At 40.5% G+C, this 13,888-nt stretch overlaps 2 protein-coding genes across 4 annotated transcripts in view; both read right to left on the reverse strand.

Annotated features, from left to right (window-relative positions):
* Nucleotides 1-238: 238 nt before the first annotated feature.
* UBTF (upstream binding transcription factor) overlaps nt 239-13,888 on the reverse strand; it is a 67,633-nt gene continuing 53,983 nt past the window's right edge. For all 3 annotated transcript variants that reach the window (XM_068102738.2, XM_068102739.2, XM_068102740.2), the window contains 6 exons: nt 8,636-8,709; nt 8,249-8,438; nt 7,972-8,019; nt 7,823-7,885; nt 6,830-6,955; nt 239-1,614 (listed from right to left, as the gene is read on the reverse strand). In XM_068102738.2, the coding sequence (XP_067958839.1) occupies nt 1,492-1,614; nt 6,830-6,955; nt 7,823-7,885; nt 7,972-8,019; nt 8,249-8,438; nt 8,636-8,709 (624 nt within the window). In that variant the 3' untranslated portion in view covers nt 239-1,491. The remainder of the gene's footprint in view (nt 1,615-6,829; nt 6,956-7,822; nt 7,886-7,971; nt 8,020-8,248; nt 8,439-8,635; nt 8,710-13,888) is intronic.
* On the reverse strand, nt 10,461-13,227 carry LOC144893024 (uncharacterized). Its single transcript, XM_078782466.1, has 2 exons — nt 12,839-13,227; nt 10,461-11,321 (listed from the first exon to the last, which is right to left on the reverse strand). Exons 1-2 carry the CDS (start codon nt 13,194-13,196, stop codon nt 10,612-10,614), a joined length of 1,068 nt encoding a protein of 355 aa, XP_078638592.1. The 5' UTR covers nt 13,197-13,227; the 3' UTR covers nt 10,461-10,611.

Genomic DNA, 13,888 nt, shown 5'->3' on the forward strand with positions numbered 1-13,888 from the left:
TGACAACACCATCACTTCATCGTACGAAGTGTGCCAAAATATCTCTGCCGGCCATTTATAGAATGGCAGAAGCAAACAGCTACTCATTCTCAATTTCCAAATACCAGACTAGCAGCGCCCGATTGGATAAGTCACCTGCAACAGACCAGACACGTCCGCAGATCTATTCTCCCCTCGATGCCAGTCCAGTTTTCGGCAGATCGGTTTTCGATCAACACAAGATTAGGGGATTCTAAAATGTGGGATGATGTTCAAAGTTTAATAGGGATGCTGTTAAAACTCAGCTCCATCCAAAAAGTACACAAGGGCAATGGGAATGGGTACAACTATATAAAAACGATACCAGTATATCAAAAAGCCTTCAATAAAATAAAACAAGAGGATGACAAACGATGTCAAAACTTATTTAATTAAAGTTCAGCAAGGCCTGCTGGATGCAGAGAGCTGGTGCAATGAACCCAGGTTTCAGCCCTTTTGGTAATTGAACATAAACTCTATTTGCAAACACAGCTGTAAGGCAGCGATGTCAGAGCTGAACAAAAGGTGTTATCGAGCAACTTTTAACCCCCCTCTCACCCCTACCTATATGAACCAAAGCTCGGATAGATTGGAAGAAAAAAAATAAATGGTAAGCACCCCCTGATCAAAAAAAAGAAAAACAAAAAAGAAGAGCTTATTTACTGTACATAATTGAGAGATTACTTCAAACCTAAACATTACAACAATACTTAAACACTGAAACGTGACTCACATTCTCAGCTCGCCCGTTTTCATTTTAGGGTGCGAATAAAGATAAAATGCGCACGAAAGGAACAAACGGAAGCCAGCGGCCAGATGTACATCGGCAGAGAAAAAAAATTGTTGTTTTTTTTTTCCTCAAAGATCCAAGCCCATTATATATCATTGCTCGACCTACAGTCTTGCACTGTACAAACACTGAGGTTATTAACATTAATACAAAAGTCCCAAAAAGAGAATATGCAGTGCGAATGAGGCATCAATTGTTCCACATCCCCACCCCCTTGCCCCTCCCCAAAAGAGCACAATGGAACAAGACCAGCCGCAGCGACGACGTGCTGGCTCGACGTGCAATTAACAGTGGTTGCTATTACTATGTACAAAGATGAAGTGCACGGGCAATTGCCTTTCGATAATTTCTGCAACGGAATTGAAAATTAAACTGAACTGCAAACTCAATGCTCCGATATCCTCGGTGGAAAAACTGCATTAAAAATGTCATAACGGTTCATCGTACTGTGCTGTCGCAAAAAAATGGTGTCTTGTTCCTGCAACTGTCAAACATTCCTGTCCGGATGTAAGGTATTTCATTGAGATGTTTAAAAAAAAAGAAAAAAAAAAAGAAGAGAGCTGTAGCTGTTTTAAAAATTGATGAAATGTTCTCAAAGAAGATCTTATGAGTACACAACGATGTGAATAACCTTTCTTTAGAATACGAATACACTTTCTGAATTAAACATTAAACGATGTGCATCACTCTGAGCCAGAGCCCGAGTCCGAATCGGAGTCTGATGAGTCGCTGCTTTCACTGCTTCGATTTTCGCCATCGCCATCGTCGTCATCATCGTCATCATCATCGTCGTCGTCATCTTCATTCTAACAACAGCAAAAATAAAGAACAACATTGCAGCAGTCGTCCGGGTGACAAGCATCTGTTAATCGTGCTTATGAGGAAGACAGTTCAAGTGAAAACTAGAACAATGCGACTGTTGCCAATATGCCTCCGCATAGTCCTACAATGGGTAGATGCCCTCACTCACTGTCATAAAAATAAATAAGTTTGATTTAAATTCCCTTCAGCTGTTTTCAAGTATCACATTTTCACCAGCCATGACAGGTTTCACATCGATCGGTGAAGCAGTTTTCAGAGAAGGGATTTTTAAAAAATATCGGCTTTCAAGCTAATATGGCTGCCATACCACATGACACACGACCTTAAAAAATGTACTCTGCATATGTATAGGTAGGGGATCACGTTTGTGAAGTTTCGTGTTCATCGGATAAGGTTAGTTTTTCTATCCAAGATGGCTGCCAAACCATGTGACCGACGACATCATTTTCAAACTATATGCAGCGATGATGCTAGATGATATTTGTAAAAAAAATCCCATCGATAGGGTAAGCGGTTTCAGAGATATAATTATTTAATATTTTCCTTCAATCCAATATGGCTGCCACAGCATGTGAGCAATGATGTTTTCTTGATAATAATTGAATCGCCATGCCTAGTCAATGACACACGTAATGTTTTGAGTCAATCGATTTGGTATGGTGGTTTGGGAGAAGATGCCTTAAGGTTTTAGGTTAAATCCAATACGGCTGCCAAACCACATGACCTATGATGTCATAAATTCAATATTTCAATACAAATGGGTCATAGATCATGTGCATGTAATTTCAGATTTTTAGGATAAGGAATTCGATTACCACATTTTTGACTGGTATACCACTTCACCTATGATGTCATCATCATGCTTTTGTTTCCCATTGGGAGTACTTGACAATGTACCAAGTTTCTAATTTTTTTCATTCTGCGGTTTCTGAGGAAATTTTTGTTAATTATTTGCATTTATTCCAAGATGATTGCCATACCACGTGACCGATGATGTCACAATTATCGTAAAAACATTCTGCATGGGTGTCTCTCCTACCCTCAAAGTTTCGTCTCAATCGGACATGTGGTTGCTGAGGAAAAACGAGGTTTAGCCCGTACGGACGGACGGACAACCCGAAAACATAATGCCTTCAGCCACCTTCGGGGGAGGAGGCATAAAAACCTTCCATCTCCCACAACTGAGAATGCGTGATAATCCATCAATATCATTTAGCCGACGGATGTGCTAGGCTCTAGGGTCATTAATATCCCAGAGCTGCACACTGTGCCGTGTTCCTTTTCCACGTTTTCTCTTTCTACGTTTTTTGCAGATTCACCGACTTTAAGCGCGTCCTCAAATTTTTGCAAGTTTTGCTCGTGTTTGTTTCTCAAATGAAGCAGGTTTGTTGTGTTGAAAGTCTTTCTGCTCTTTCTCCACATTAAATGGATTGCTGAAAAGCATTACACACAAACTTAGTTGTCTTGCCACAATGTGAAGAGGAGGTCCCAGATGATTGACCGCTTTTTTTCTCTCCATCTCCGTTCTTCCAGTCTCTAATACACATGCTCTTATTGATACCGGAACGTGGAGTCGTTATTGACACCAATATTCAACATCGGAAGCAATATCAGCTCGTCACCTAATTAAACGTTAAACAGTGCATACGATTTATCGTTGCAACACGACAGGAAAGTGCTTGGACTTTATGCTCACATCTGCAATGTCAAATATTTTCCGTCTGCCACCGAGGGGGGAGAGGGGGGAGTGGACGTTATGTTTTCACTCCTATCTGTTTGTTTGCTTGTGAGCAGGATATCTGAAAAAGTTATGGACGGATTCGGACAAAACTTGGTGGCCAGGTTGGGGGTTAGACAAGGAGAAATTGATTAGATTTTGGTGAATATCCGGATCCGAGAATTTAAGTGGCGATTCTTCACCATTGAGAGCCGGAGCCAAAATGGTATATCGCATGATATCTCAAAGTTATGGATGAATTCGGATGAAACTTGTTAGATGAGTTGGGCAGATGAGAACAACAAGCCGATTAGATTTTGGTTCATGTACGGATGCAGATCCGACCTATCAGTGGGATACAAAACAAACTGTTTAGCCTGGTGGAGGTATGCGCTATAGTTCTATACCAAGTGCCGTTTTAGTTTCTTATAAAATCATGATAAATATCATCAATTTATATAGTGCGATACCGCCATGCAGCACATAGCGACGGTATTGGGAGGGAGAGGTGTACAATACTTGATTTTCTGCATAATTAAAATCAATGAATATTAATCATAAAATAATTTCTTAATCAATTGCCTAATAGCATACCTCAACCACCAGTGATTCATCGGAAGCTGTAACGTTTTGAAAAATCAAATGGCATTAATCTAAAAAATTGATTAATTGACAAATCAATAAATAATTAATCAATTAATTGATTAATCAAATCCAAAATACCCTTTACAGCCAAATCACTTGGTCATTGTCGTGTCCGAATATCAGCTTCCTAGCTCAAAAGGTGCCCGAGATCTTGCCCAGATGAGAAAGAAAATAAATAAGTGATTAAGAATGAAAATAAATAAATAATAATCGTAAAATAATTAAATGATTAATCAATTGGCTAATAGAATACCTAAACACCACCGTTTCTTCCAAATCTGTAACTTAAATTTTTTAGTAATTCATCAATTAATTAAATAATTAATCAATTAATTCATTGATTAATAAATCAAAAATACCCTTTACAGCCAAATCTGTCATGTCCAAATATCAGCTTCCTAACTCAAAAGGTGCCTGAGATAATGCTCAGATGAGAAAGGAAATAAATAAGTACTAAATTAATCGCTAATAATTAAATAACTCATCAATTAATTCATTAATAAAAAACACAGGAAATACCGTTTTTGCCAAAGCACTTGCTCACTATTGTGCCCAAATTTCAGCTTCCTAGCTCAAAGGATGGCTGAGATATCGCCCGGACAAACAACCGGAGTGAAAACTGAGTACTTCCTTTCAGCGCGCGTCATCGCCGGGCCCCCTTCGGTGCCTGGCGATGACGTCACGCAGCGTCTGGAGATGGAATAGGAAAAGAAGCGGTGTACAAAAAGTGGAAATCTGACCACTGATGAAAGTCTGACATTTGATTACGTGTGACAAAACAAGCAAACCTACAAAGAACAATGCCGCTCTATCTCACCCTCTCTCTGTTCTTTTCACCCTATCTTTTGCTCAAGGTCATCTGCCAGCATCCTGGAAATCAGCAAACATTACCGCTTTACACAAAAAAGGTGCAAAAACAGATCCTTGCAACTACAGACCAATCAGCCTGCTCCCAATTATCAGCAAAGTCATGGAATCCATCATTGCTTCAGATATGAAATCTTTCCTCTTCCCCAATGGCTTGATCTCTGATCATCAATTTGGTTTCAGACCAGGTCACTCTACTCTGGACATGCTGCTTCTGCTGTCTCAACAATGGATGGAGGTCCTCAATGCCAAACAGGAAATCAGAGCTGTCTCCCTTGACATATCACGTGCCTTCGATACGGTCTGGCACCCAGCTCTGCTCACCAAACTCTCCTCCTATGGTATCCATGGAAATCTCCATGCATGGCTTGCGGACTTCCTCTCTGGTCATAGTCAACGTGTGGCCCTGAATGGATTTCTCTCATCTCCCCTTCCCGTTCAGGCTGGAGTTCCCCAAGGCAGTGTGCTGGGCCCTGTGCTTTTTCTGGTCTTTATCAATGATCTCTCCGACTCTCTGGAAAATCCTCTGTATCTCTTTGCTGATGAATCCACTCTCTGCCACTCCATTCCTCTTCCCTCAGATCGGCAGTCTGCAGCCTCCTCACTCTCTGAAGACCTGGACAAAATCACAGACTGGTCAAACATGTGGAACATGTCTTTCAATCCTGACAAATCTCACACTCTTACTATGTCTCTCCGAAAAGATCGACTGGACAACCCTCCCATCTACTTTCTCAACAATCCTCTCCAAGAAGTTCTGTCGCTCAAGCTTTTGGGTCTCACCATCTGCCATGATCTTTCTTGGGAAAACCACATTTCCAAGCTGGCCTCCAAAGCCAGTCGCCGACTGGGCATCCCCCGTCGTGCGAAGTCCTTCCTAGGCACACCTGAGCTCCTCACCACATACAAGGCTTTCATCCGCAGCTCAATGGAATACTGTTCTCCCCTATGGGCTGGTGCTCCTGCCTCACACCTGGCTCGGCTTCACGCTGTTGAATCCAAAGCTTTCAGAATCATTGGAATCTCCCGCGATGAAACTATCTCTGAGGGCCTTTCACTCACTCACCGCAGGCAGGTAGGTGGTCTTTCTGTCTTCTACCGACTCCTCTCCGGCCTTGCTCCCCCAGCTCTCTCTGTGCTCTGTCCCCCAAATATTCCTACAGGTCGCACAAGATCTGCCAGCCACCCTCTGATGGTTAAACTGCCGAAATCTCGGCTCTCTGCTCACCTTCACTCTTTCATTCCTCTTTTCTCCCGCCTCTGGAACAAACTCCCACACTCACTTCAATCACACTCCTCCCTCCAGGTCTTCAAAACAGCTGTTCACCACCATCTCTTATCTTCCCCCATCCAAAACCTTGATCTTTTCTACCCCCACTAATTCACCCCAGATCCACCTTGTTTGAAATTCCAACTTCTTTCCTGGAAGTCTTGGCAGTGTCCATATGTTTTATACCTCTCCCACCCCCACCCCCCCCTTCCCATGCCTCCCCCCAAAGCCCTCTCCCTCCCACAGTTCTCTCGATGTCTCCATGTCTCTCGGTCCCTGCTCTCAAATGTTGTGTTTGTGTCCTTCCCCCTCTCTCCCCATCTTGTCTACCGCTCCCGATGTTATTTGTTTTGTGTGTCTGTTTGTCTTTCTGTGTGATTAATGTTCGCTCTTTCACGAGCCTCGATCTTGTATACAAAAAAAAAAAAAAAAAAAAAAAAAAACAGGGATTATTCTCAAAATTCTGTGCCGCTCAGTTATGAAACGAAGCAGGGAGGAGCCATGTTAATTTCTCTCGAATACAACTGCAAAAGACATCCATCAACTCACTAGGCTCCACAATCGTTTAATTGCTGGTTCCACATGATACCTCCTCGTGTTTGTCTTCACATTCCAGGTTTTACCAACTACCAACTTATAGCTTCGTTTAATCAAAAGCTAAGCAGAATATAAAGTGAAAGTACCTATCCGCAGCACTTACCCCGCTGTCAGAAGTGGAAGAATCGGACGAGTCATCCTGAGCATCATCATCATCATCAGAAGAATCATCCTCATCGTCATCATCGGCATCTTCATCGTCGTCATCGTCATCATCTTCTTCTTCCTCCTTTGAGTGATAATTGAAATTGTTTCGTACACATAAATAAAAAAAATCTATATATATTGGGCTTTCCTTGCGAAATGGCAAATGATAATATCTGAACATAACACATTCACCAGTTCAAGACGATGTCAATGCCAAGGAATCAACAACCAAGAGACTCATGATAGAGAGATCAAAGTCAAACCCATCAGCAGGACACAAATTAATTAAGATGTATCATTTGAATTTTGATGTACCATACTCTTCACAGCACCTGGTGTTGGCTTAGCGGTCAGGGTACCGGCTTAGGATCCTAGGATCCTGGGTTCGAATCCCAGTCGATCGCTGAATTAACGCCAGGGGGGTTGACTCAGCCTGTCATCCTTCCGAGGTCGGCTAATTGAGTACCAGTTCACTGGTAATTCCCTGTTTGTCGTAAAAGGCGAAAAACAGGGTTGGCGGCAGGAAGGGCATCCGGCCATAAAACATTGCTTCAAAAAAGAAAAGGGGTGGGGGGGGACCAAAAAACAACAACAACCACCGTGCCCGAAAAAGGACAACCCCCGCTTTGCGGGGGAAAAAAGGCCTCTAAAGGTGGTACTCTTCACAGCAGTGGAAGTTTATTGAAGTGCTGAAGTGCAGTTTATTGGCAAGTATTATACTGGGTGGTTTGCCATTGCCTTTCCAGCATTGTTTATCCGTGCTCTATCCTTTTAGGTGCCGAGATCAAGCAAGGAAGCAGCACGTACCGTTTTTAAAGTCTTCGGTATGACTCGGGTTTGAACTGCCGTTCTCCCAGACCCAGAGCGTACGCTCTAACCATTACGCCACCGAGGCCGGTGTGAACACACGAATGCACACAGGAAGTAATAATAATAATAAATAACTAACCGCTTGTTTCTTTGACTTCTTTGAGGCAGTTGCCTTTGAAGCGACAGACTTGGTCTTTCGTTTCTGTATGTAGAAGGCTTCATTAAAAACAACAACAACAACAAGCCGACCGAGATCAAATCACAAGAAGAAAAAATAACCTGGCTTACGTTTGACAGGAATTCCTTGTATGCTGCTCTTTCTGAAGCGGAGAGAGTCTGCAATACAACATTGTTGTCATTTACATTTTCACAATTTATTCGGAGTCCCAAACAATCTTGCAACCCGCTTCAATTCACTTGAGAGGACATAGGAAGTGCGTTAATCCTTAAGCTGCAGCCTTGCAGAGATCGGAGCGAGAATATCGAACTGTTACCCATCACAGTGGTATGATTAAACATCGGTCACACCACACTCTCCTATCCCCAGCGGTTGCCAACAACCGACCTTAAGCCAGGCGTCGAGCTGCCCTTTATACTTCTTCTGTGCCTCTTCTGCAAGCCGTTTATACTGCTCCTTCTGCGGGGGACTCAGCTCGTGCCAGCGTCGCCCGACCTCCATCATTCGCTCACGCATCGAGATATGTGCAAGCTCACCATTGGAAAGCAATCGCTGCGAATACATTTGATAGCCACTCCTGCCGATAAGAGGATAATCACGTCAGTTTGGGAAATGGGAAATCATTTCAACTTGATTATTTTATTGCCAGGATACCTGAACAAAAATAGACTGCTGACTGTTCTTGGACGGTAAAACAAAATAAAGTTTCGAAATAGCACCCTAAGAGTTAGCTTGGTTAACAAACAGACAAATACCACGAGCGTATCAGCGTACGTTGGTGGTTTCTTGGGTTCTCCTTCAAACTTCACCTTCTTAACAGGGGTTGGATGCATTTCGGCAACTTGTTTCTGGAGGCCCGGAAAAAGAAAAAAATTCAAAGCTGTTATTGAACAAACATATATTCTCTTCCTGATTCAACAAGTCAATCCAAAACTTTTAGTGGCCCAACCCTTTACCCTATATAATGAACCGAAAGGGAAAAGCAGTCTAGAACAGTGTTTATCTGTCTGTATGTATGTATGAATGTATGTCCCTTCAAACGTATACCAATCAAAGCTGAGGATCTGGTCACATGACAGGGTGATGTGATTACATCTGATGTGATTACGGCGTACAACGGCGGACTCCACACTCCGCCATTTTGATAACAATGCCGTTCACGCCGGGCATATTGTCGAACCTGTCATATATCACAATTGCCATACTCTACATTTACGTTTTTCATCCATGGTGAAACGCAAACAAACCGATTGTTAAAATGACCATGGAATATCGAAAGCATCGACGTTACGGATCTTACAAAAATACGGTACATATAGGCCGTAGGATTCATGCCTCACCTTAGGGCCGCTTCGGACAAATCAAGTCCAGGTTTCTTAATACAGTAGTATATCGTTTCAGTAGTATCGTTTTCATAATAATAATAATAGTAAATATCACCCGAACACTTCAATCCCAATGTCGTGAATACAAAGTTTCTAGATTGAAGCGGTGTATGGTTCATGAATCAATGATAAGCGGTGTACGGTACAAATAACACAGAAGTAAGGAATTCACCTCGGTTTTTTAAAAGTAATATTTTCATCATAATGACAACGTAACGTTAATATTATAGCAAATCTAATCGTAACACTAATCCCTTCGTAGTAAATGCAAAGTTACTGGAGGTTAAATATACATTATCTTCTATATATTAAAGTAGCAGCAGTTTTGTGTCCGTCCGTCACGCTACGTCAATGATGTCATTACGACGGCTGACTCCATCGACCGGCATTTTAATTTACCAGTACACCCGCTCACTACGGGAGCTGCAGAAAGGGTCATTCCTCTTTGGGGTATACATATTACAGTCGATCTATGGTCGGGTCTCAAGAACAATGAGTGTGTTCATTTACCAAGTTTCTTGTGGAGAGATCGCCAAGTAGGCCATGGGGCATAGGGCTAAAATGTGCTCAATTTGACAATTTCGTGCAACAACGCAGGGGATTACTTAAAATTGCTATAGATGGGTTGGGGATGTGCTCCTGAACAAGAAACACCATGTCCCCAGACACCAGGGGTGCTCATTAATTTTTAACGCGCACTTGATGAAAATGCAAGTAAATATATATTCATCAACTATACGTTACTGCATTTTCTTTTATTTCTGGATAGTTTGAGGAGTAAAATGAAAAAAATTGATTGTGATATTGTTTCTAGACCTCCTTTTCACTAAAATACACCAATAAACATGATATTTTTGTATCTAGATAGTCATAGCGATAAGTTGAAAATGAATCCAATCTGAAAATATGGTCCGCCGCAGCTGAAACACATGTTGTGCCGCAAATAAATCATTTTTATTTTACTTTTTTTAAATTAACTTCTCACTTATACCTTCTATGATCAGTTCATCTTCTTTGATTTGAAGAATGGCAATGAGTGGCAGTTGACGGCTGACTCCTTTTACTTTTCAGAAGATTCATTTTCAACTTATTTATTTAAAACAGTACAACATGTATACATTACGCATGTCATGGAAAGTGCTTGCATGATTAACAGTGTTTAAGAGTACTGTTACTTTTGCTTCGTTTCCATGTTCAATACATAATGTATACATGCCAGGATAAGGCAGACAGACATAAATAATTGAGACAATCAAATTTGTTTATGATATCCATTACATTATAATTTACATCATTGTTCAATTTACAGCTTTCAAGTTTGAGAAATTTGTACTATTAACTATATTCACAGGTATAAGGTCGAAATCATGAACACAGGACTGTATCGTCTACCAAGTCCTCGGCCAAATCTTCTGCTGATAGACACTCACTAAACACAATGTCACTCATGTTTCTACTTTTGGCTTTGATGAAGACTAACTGTGGAAAGCTTTTCTGTAGTCGCGTCTTCAGATGCCATGTTCGATATGGTGCATCGATGCCGCTGACATCTTTAATGGCGCGGATAAATATCTTATTGAGTTTACTCAATGTAAGAATTTCTTTGCCTATAATTATTAGACGCTTTCTGATGGTGTTTTGGCTGAATTTGTCAAAAGCATCAATATAGCCATTTTGAACTGGGGTCAATGGCTTGCCAGGTTTACTCAAAAATCTTGTGTAGTTCTTGTAGCAGCCATGATGGTACTGAAGCTCCCTGGCAACCAAGTCCTCCCCTTCTATTTGCAGCATTTGTACATCCTCTTTTGCTTTTGCAGCCTTTAGAAGTTGACCTCCACTGATGAGTTCACATTTTACTAGCCTTACCATTGACCTCTTTCCTGAGATGTGACTGCGCTTGTATTGGTTGCTATGGCAGAAAATGCACTCTTCAGGAAACATATGTCGCCTGCTCCAATCTCTTTGGCTGCTGTTTGCATCTGAGGAACGCAACATTCTCTTTCTGCTGGGCTCTCCACTGCTTTCACTAACTACAACTGGACCATCGTCAAGTTCGTTCATGTCTGTCCCGGCATCTGCATTAAACAGAAGGAAGAAACAAATTTTGAGTGATTAGAATTTAACTTTTTTTCAACAAATATGAAACATGTATTTATTTTCTTCCTACCTACCAACCATTGAATTATTGTCTAAACATAAATATACACAATTGTTTTCATTTTTTTTCTTCCAGTTACTTGTATACCCAATTTTTTCTGACAATATATTTTAAAATATATATAATAACAATTATATTTTTGTTTGGCCTTTAGGATATCATGGGATGGAACGTGCAATTTGATGCAACAATAAAAACTTGTGCCATCTCACGTTGGTATTTGCCCCAAATAAAGCCGGCAGCATCATCCATGCATTGACAAAATAGCGGTCACACTCAAAGTAACTGTGCAAGTAAACATTTGCACCTTAAAAGTATACATGCACACTGTGCACAAAAAATTGTCGATAGCTCCGCCGTCTTCCAGGATTTTTTGAGAAACTGTTTAGAACAAAGTCCACATGTTATTTTTTTTAATTGTCGATAGCTCCGACGTCTTCAAGGATTTCTCGGGAACTGTTAAAAACAAAGTGGGGTTTTTTTTCCGCCACCAAGACGGCAAAGTGTTTTTTCATATCTAATGTATTTCATTGATATTCAGTTGTTTTTCTACTCAGATCAGTGAGTAAATTTTCTTTTTTGCCTCAATAGTAGGTGACGTTTTTTTTCTTCAAAAAACTTCCATGTCCCCCCCCCCCCCCCCCCCCAATAATCTATTGGTGCATCCCTTGTTATACATTTGTACACGCTTTGCTAGTAAAAATATTAATGACCATGACCACCGCGCAAAAAAACAACAAAACAAAAATACAAAATAAAAATAAACTCAACATGTGTTTATTGTTTATAATTATAGAGTTTAAAATTTTGCAAACATCTGTCTTTTTTAGTAACAAATATCAAATCATGGTTTTTTTAACAACTTCTCCGACAAGGTAAACATACTTTTTATTACCATCATTTACAGGACAGTAAGAAGTACCTACCGTACAATTTAGTAAAAATGTGTAGTCTACATGTACAAAATTATTTCTTAATTCTTTGTGGATCCTAAAAACTGTAATGAGGTGTGACATGAGCCTGATGACATAAACCACAATATCCCCACATATCATGATACTATTACTAAAGTAAAAGAGCATGCTTGCAATAGTACGATTTGTATTATAAATTGTAGTCTTGAAATAGATAAACAAAATCATAAAATGTACATTTCATCATGCATGACTTGCTGAGTCTGCTGTACATTTGTCAATTGAATTTGAAGATACTACTCTTCTAAGGCCAACTCCAAATCTTCCGGAACTTGTTACTAACTTGCTTGAATCAAGCATGATGATTTATTTGATCATGATATATGGCAATGTAATGTGAATTCTATCATCACGATCAGATTCTATCATCATGATCATGTCTATGTTTGCAGAACAATTGAAACTTTTGGCTAAACTTAAAGCTTACTAAAAAAATTACTACATAATCATATTAACTTACCATGAGATGTAGATGTTTCGGTCTTTTTCTCCTTCAGCCTGTTCACTTTACTGATGTCACAAAAGCGACGTGAACAATCATAATGGTAGCCAATGTTGGGATTTTCTGGTTTGGCTTCAATGCAGGATTGTGTATCGGCAAAATCAAGCCCCAGCTTTACCGCACAGTCGGCCAGTAAATCGCGTTCTTTACAGTCATAGAGCAACCATTTACTCGCAAATTCAACAAAGCGGGCCCAGTTTTTATCATTGAATTGAATGAAATTGCTTTTAGTTTTATGGACAACATGCATCACGCAAAATTTGGACGAAAATTGAACAGGTTTTCCTGTCACTGCCGAAGCAATGGGCGTCGCCATCTTGGTTTGTCAGCTACCGAACGGAGCTTAGTATGAGCTGCGTGATTGGCCAATTACGGCACCTGACGTATCTGGAGCGCTCATTCGCTGAATTTATCACGTGAACAACCTTGTCCGCGAATTTTAAACCTGATTTTTTAATCGAAATTCTTTCTTTATTTGTATTTTAATGTGCAGGTATATTTATTGGGGACATTATTATATCGAATGGAACGAATATTTTGCTGATTTTCATGAATAAATCAAGTAATCCCCATTCCTGTTGCACGAAAAAGTGGATTTTAATGGTATGCCCCATGGCCTAAAGTGGTTTAAGCATTCGAGCAAACACTCCGTTCAAAACCATTAAGGAACGGCTGGCTTGGCAAGCGCTAGTTAGCTGCTTGGCAAATGAGCACAACCTGGGCTTCCTCCCTTTCAGTTTCGTGTTAAACAGCAGGAAAAGTGGGTTTCATTGGTGGTTTTCAAAACAAAACCTTAATTGGTGGGTTTCCAAGGGCCGCTACGAAAAACGCCACTTTAGCGGCAGGAAGGGTCATGATATTTACCCAACCCTTGTGAGGTATATAGATTACAGTAGATCTACAAGTAAAACTTACCTCACGGATTCCTCCAAATGTCTGTTTAATGTCATAAACAGCATTATCGACTGTTAAAAAAGCTAATCATATGTGTTTGTGGTTTATAATATT

This window comes from Myxine glutinosa, chromosome 7 (assembly GCF_964187855.1).
Source record: "Myxine glutinosa chromosome 7, kmMyxGlut1.1, whole genome shotgun sequence".
In the NCBI taxonomy this organism is placed as follows: domain Eukaryota; kingdom Metazoa; phylum Chordata; class Myxini; order Myxiniformes; family Myxinidae; genus Myxine; species Myxine glutinosa.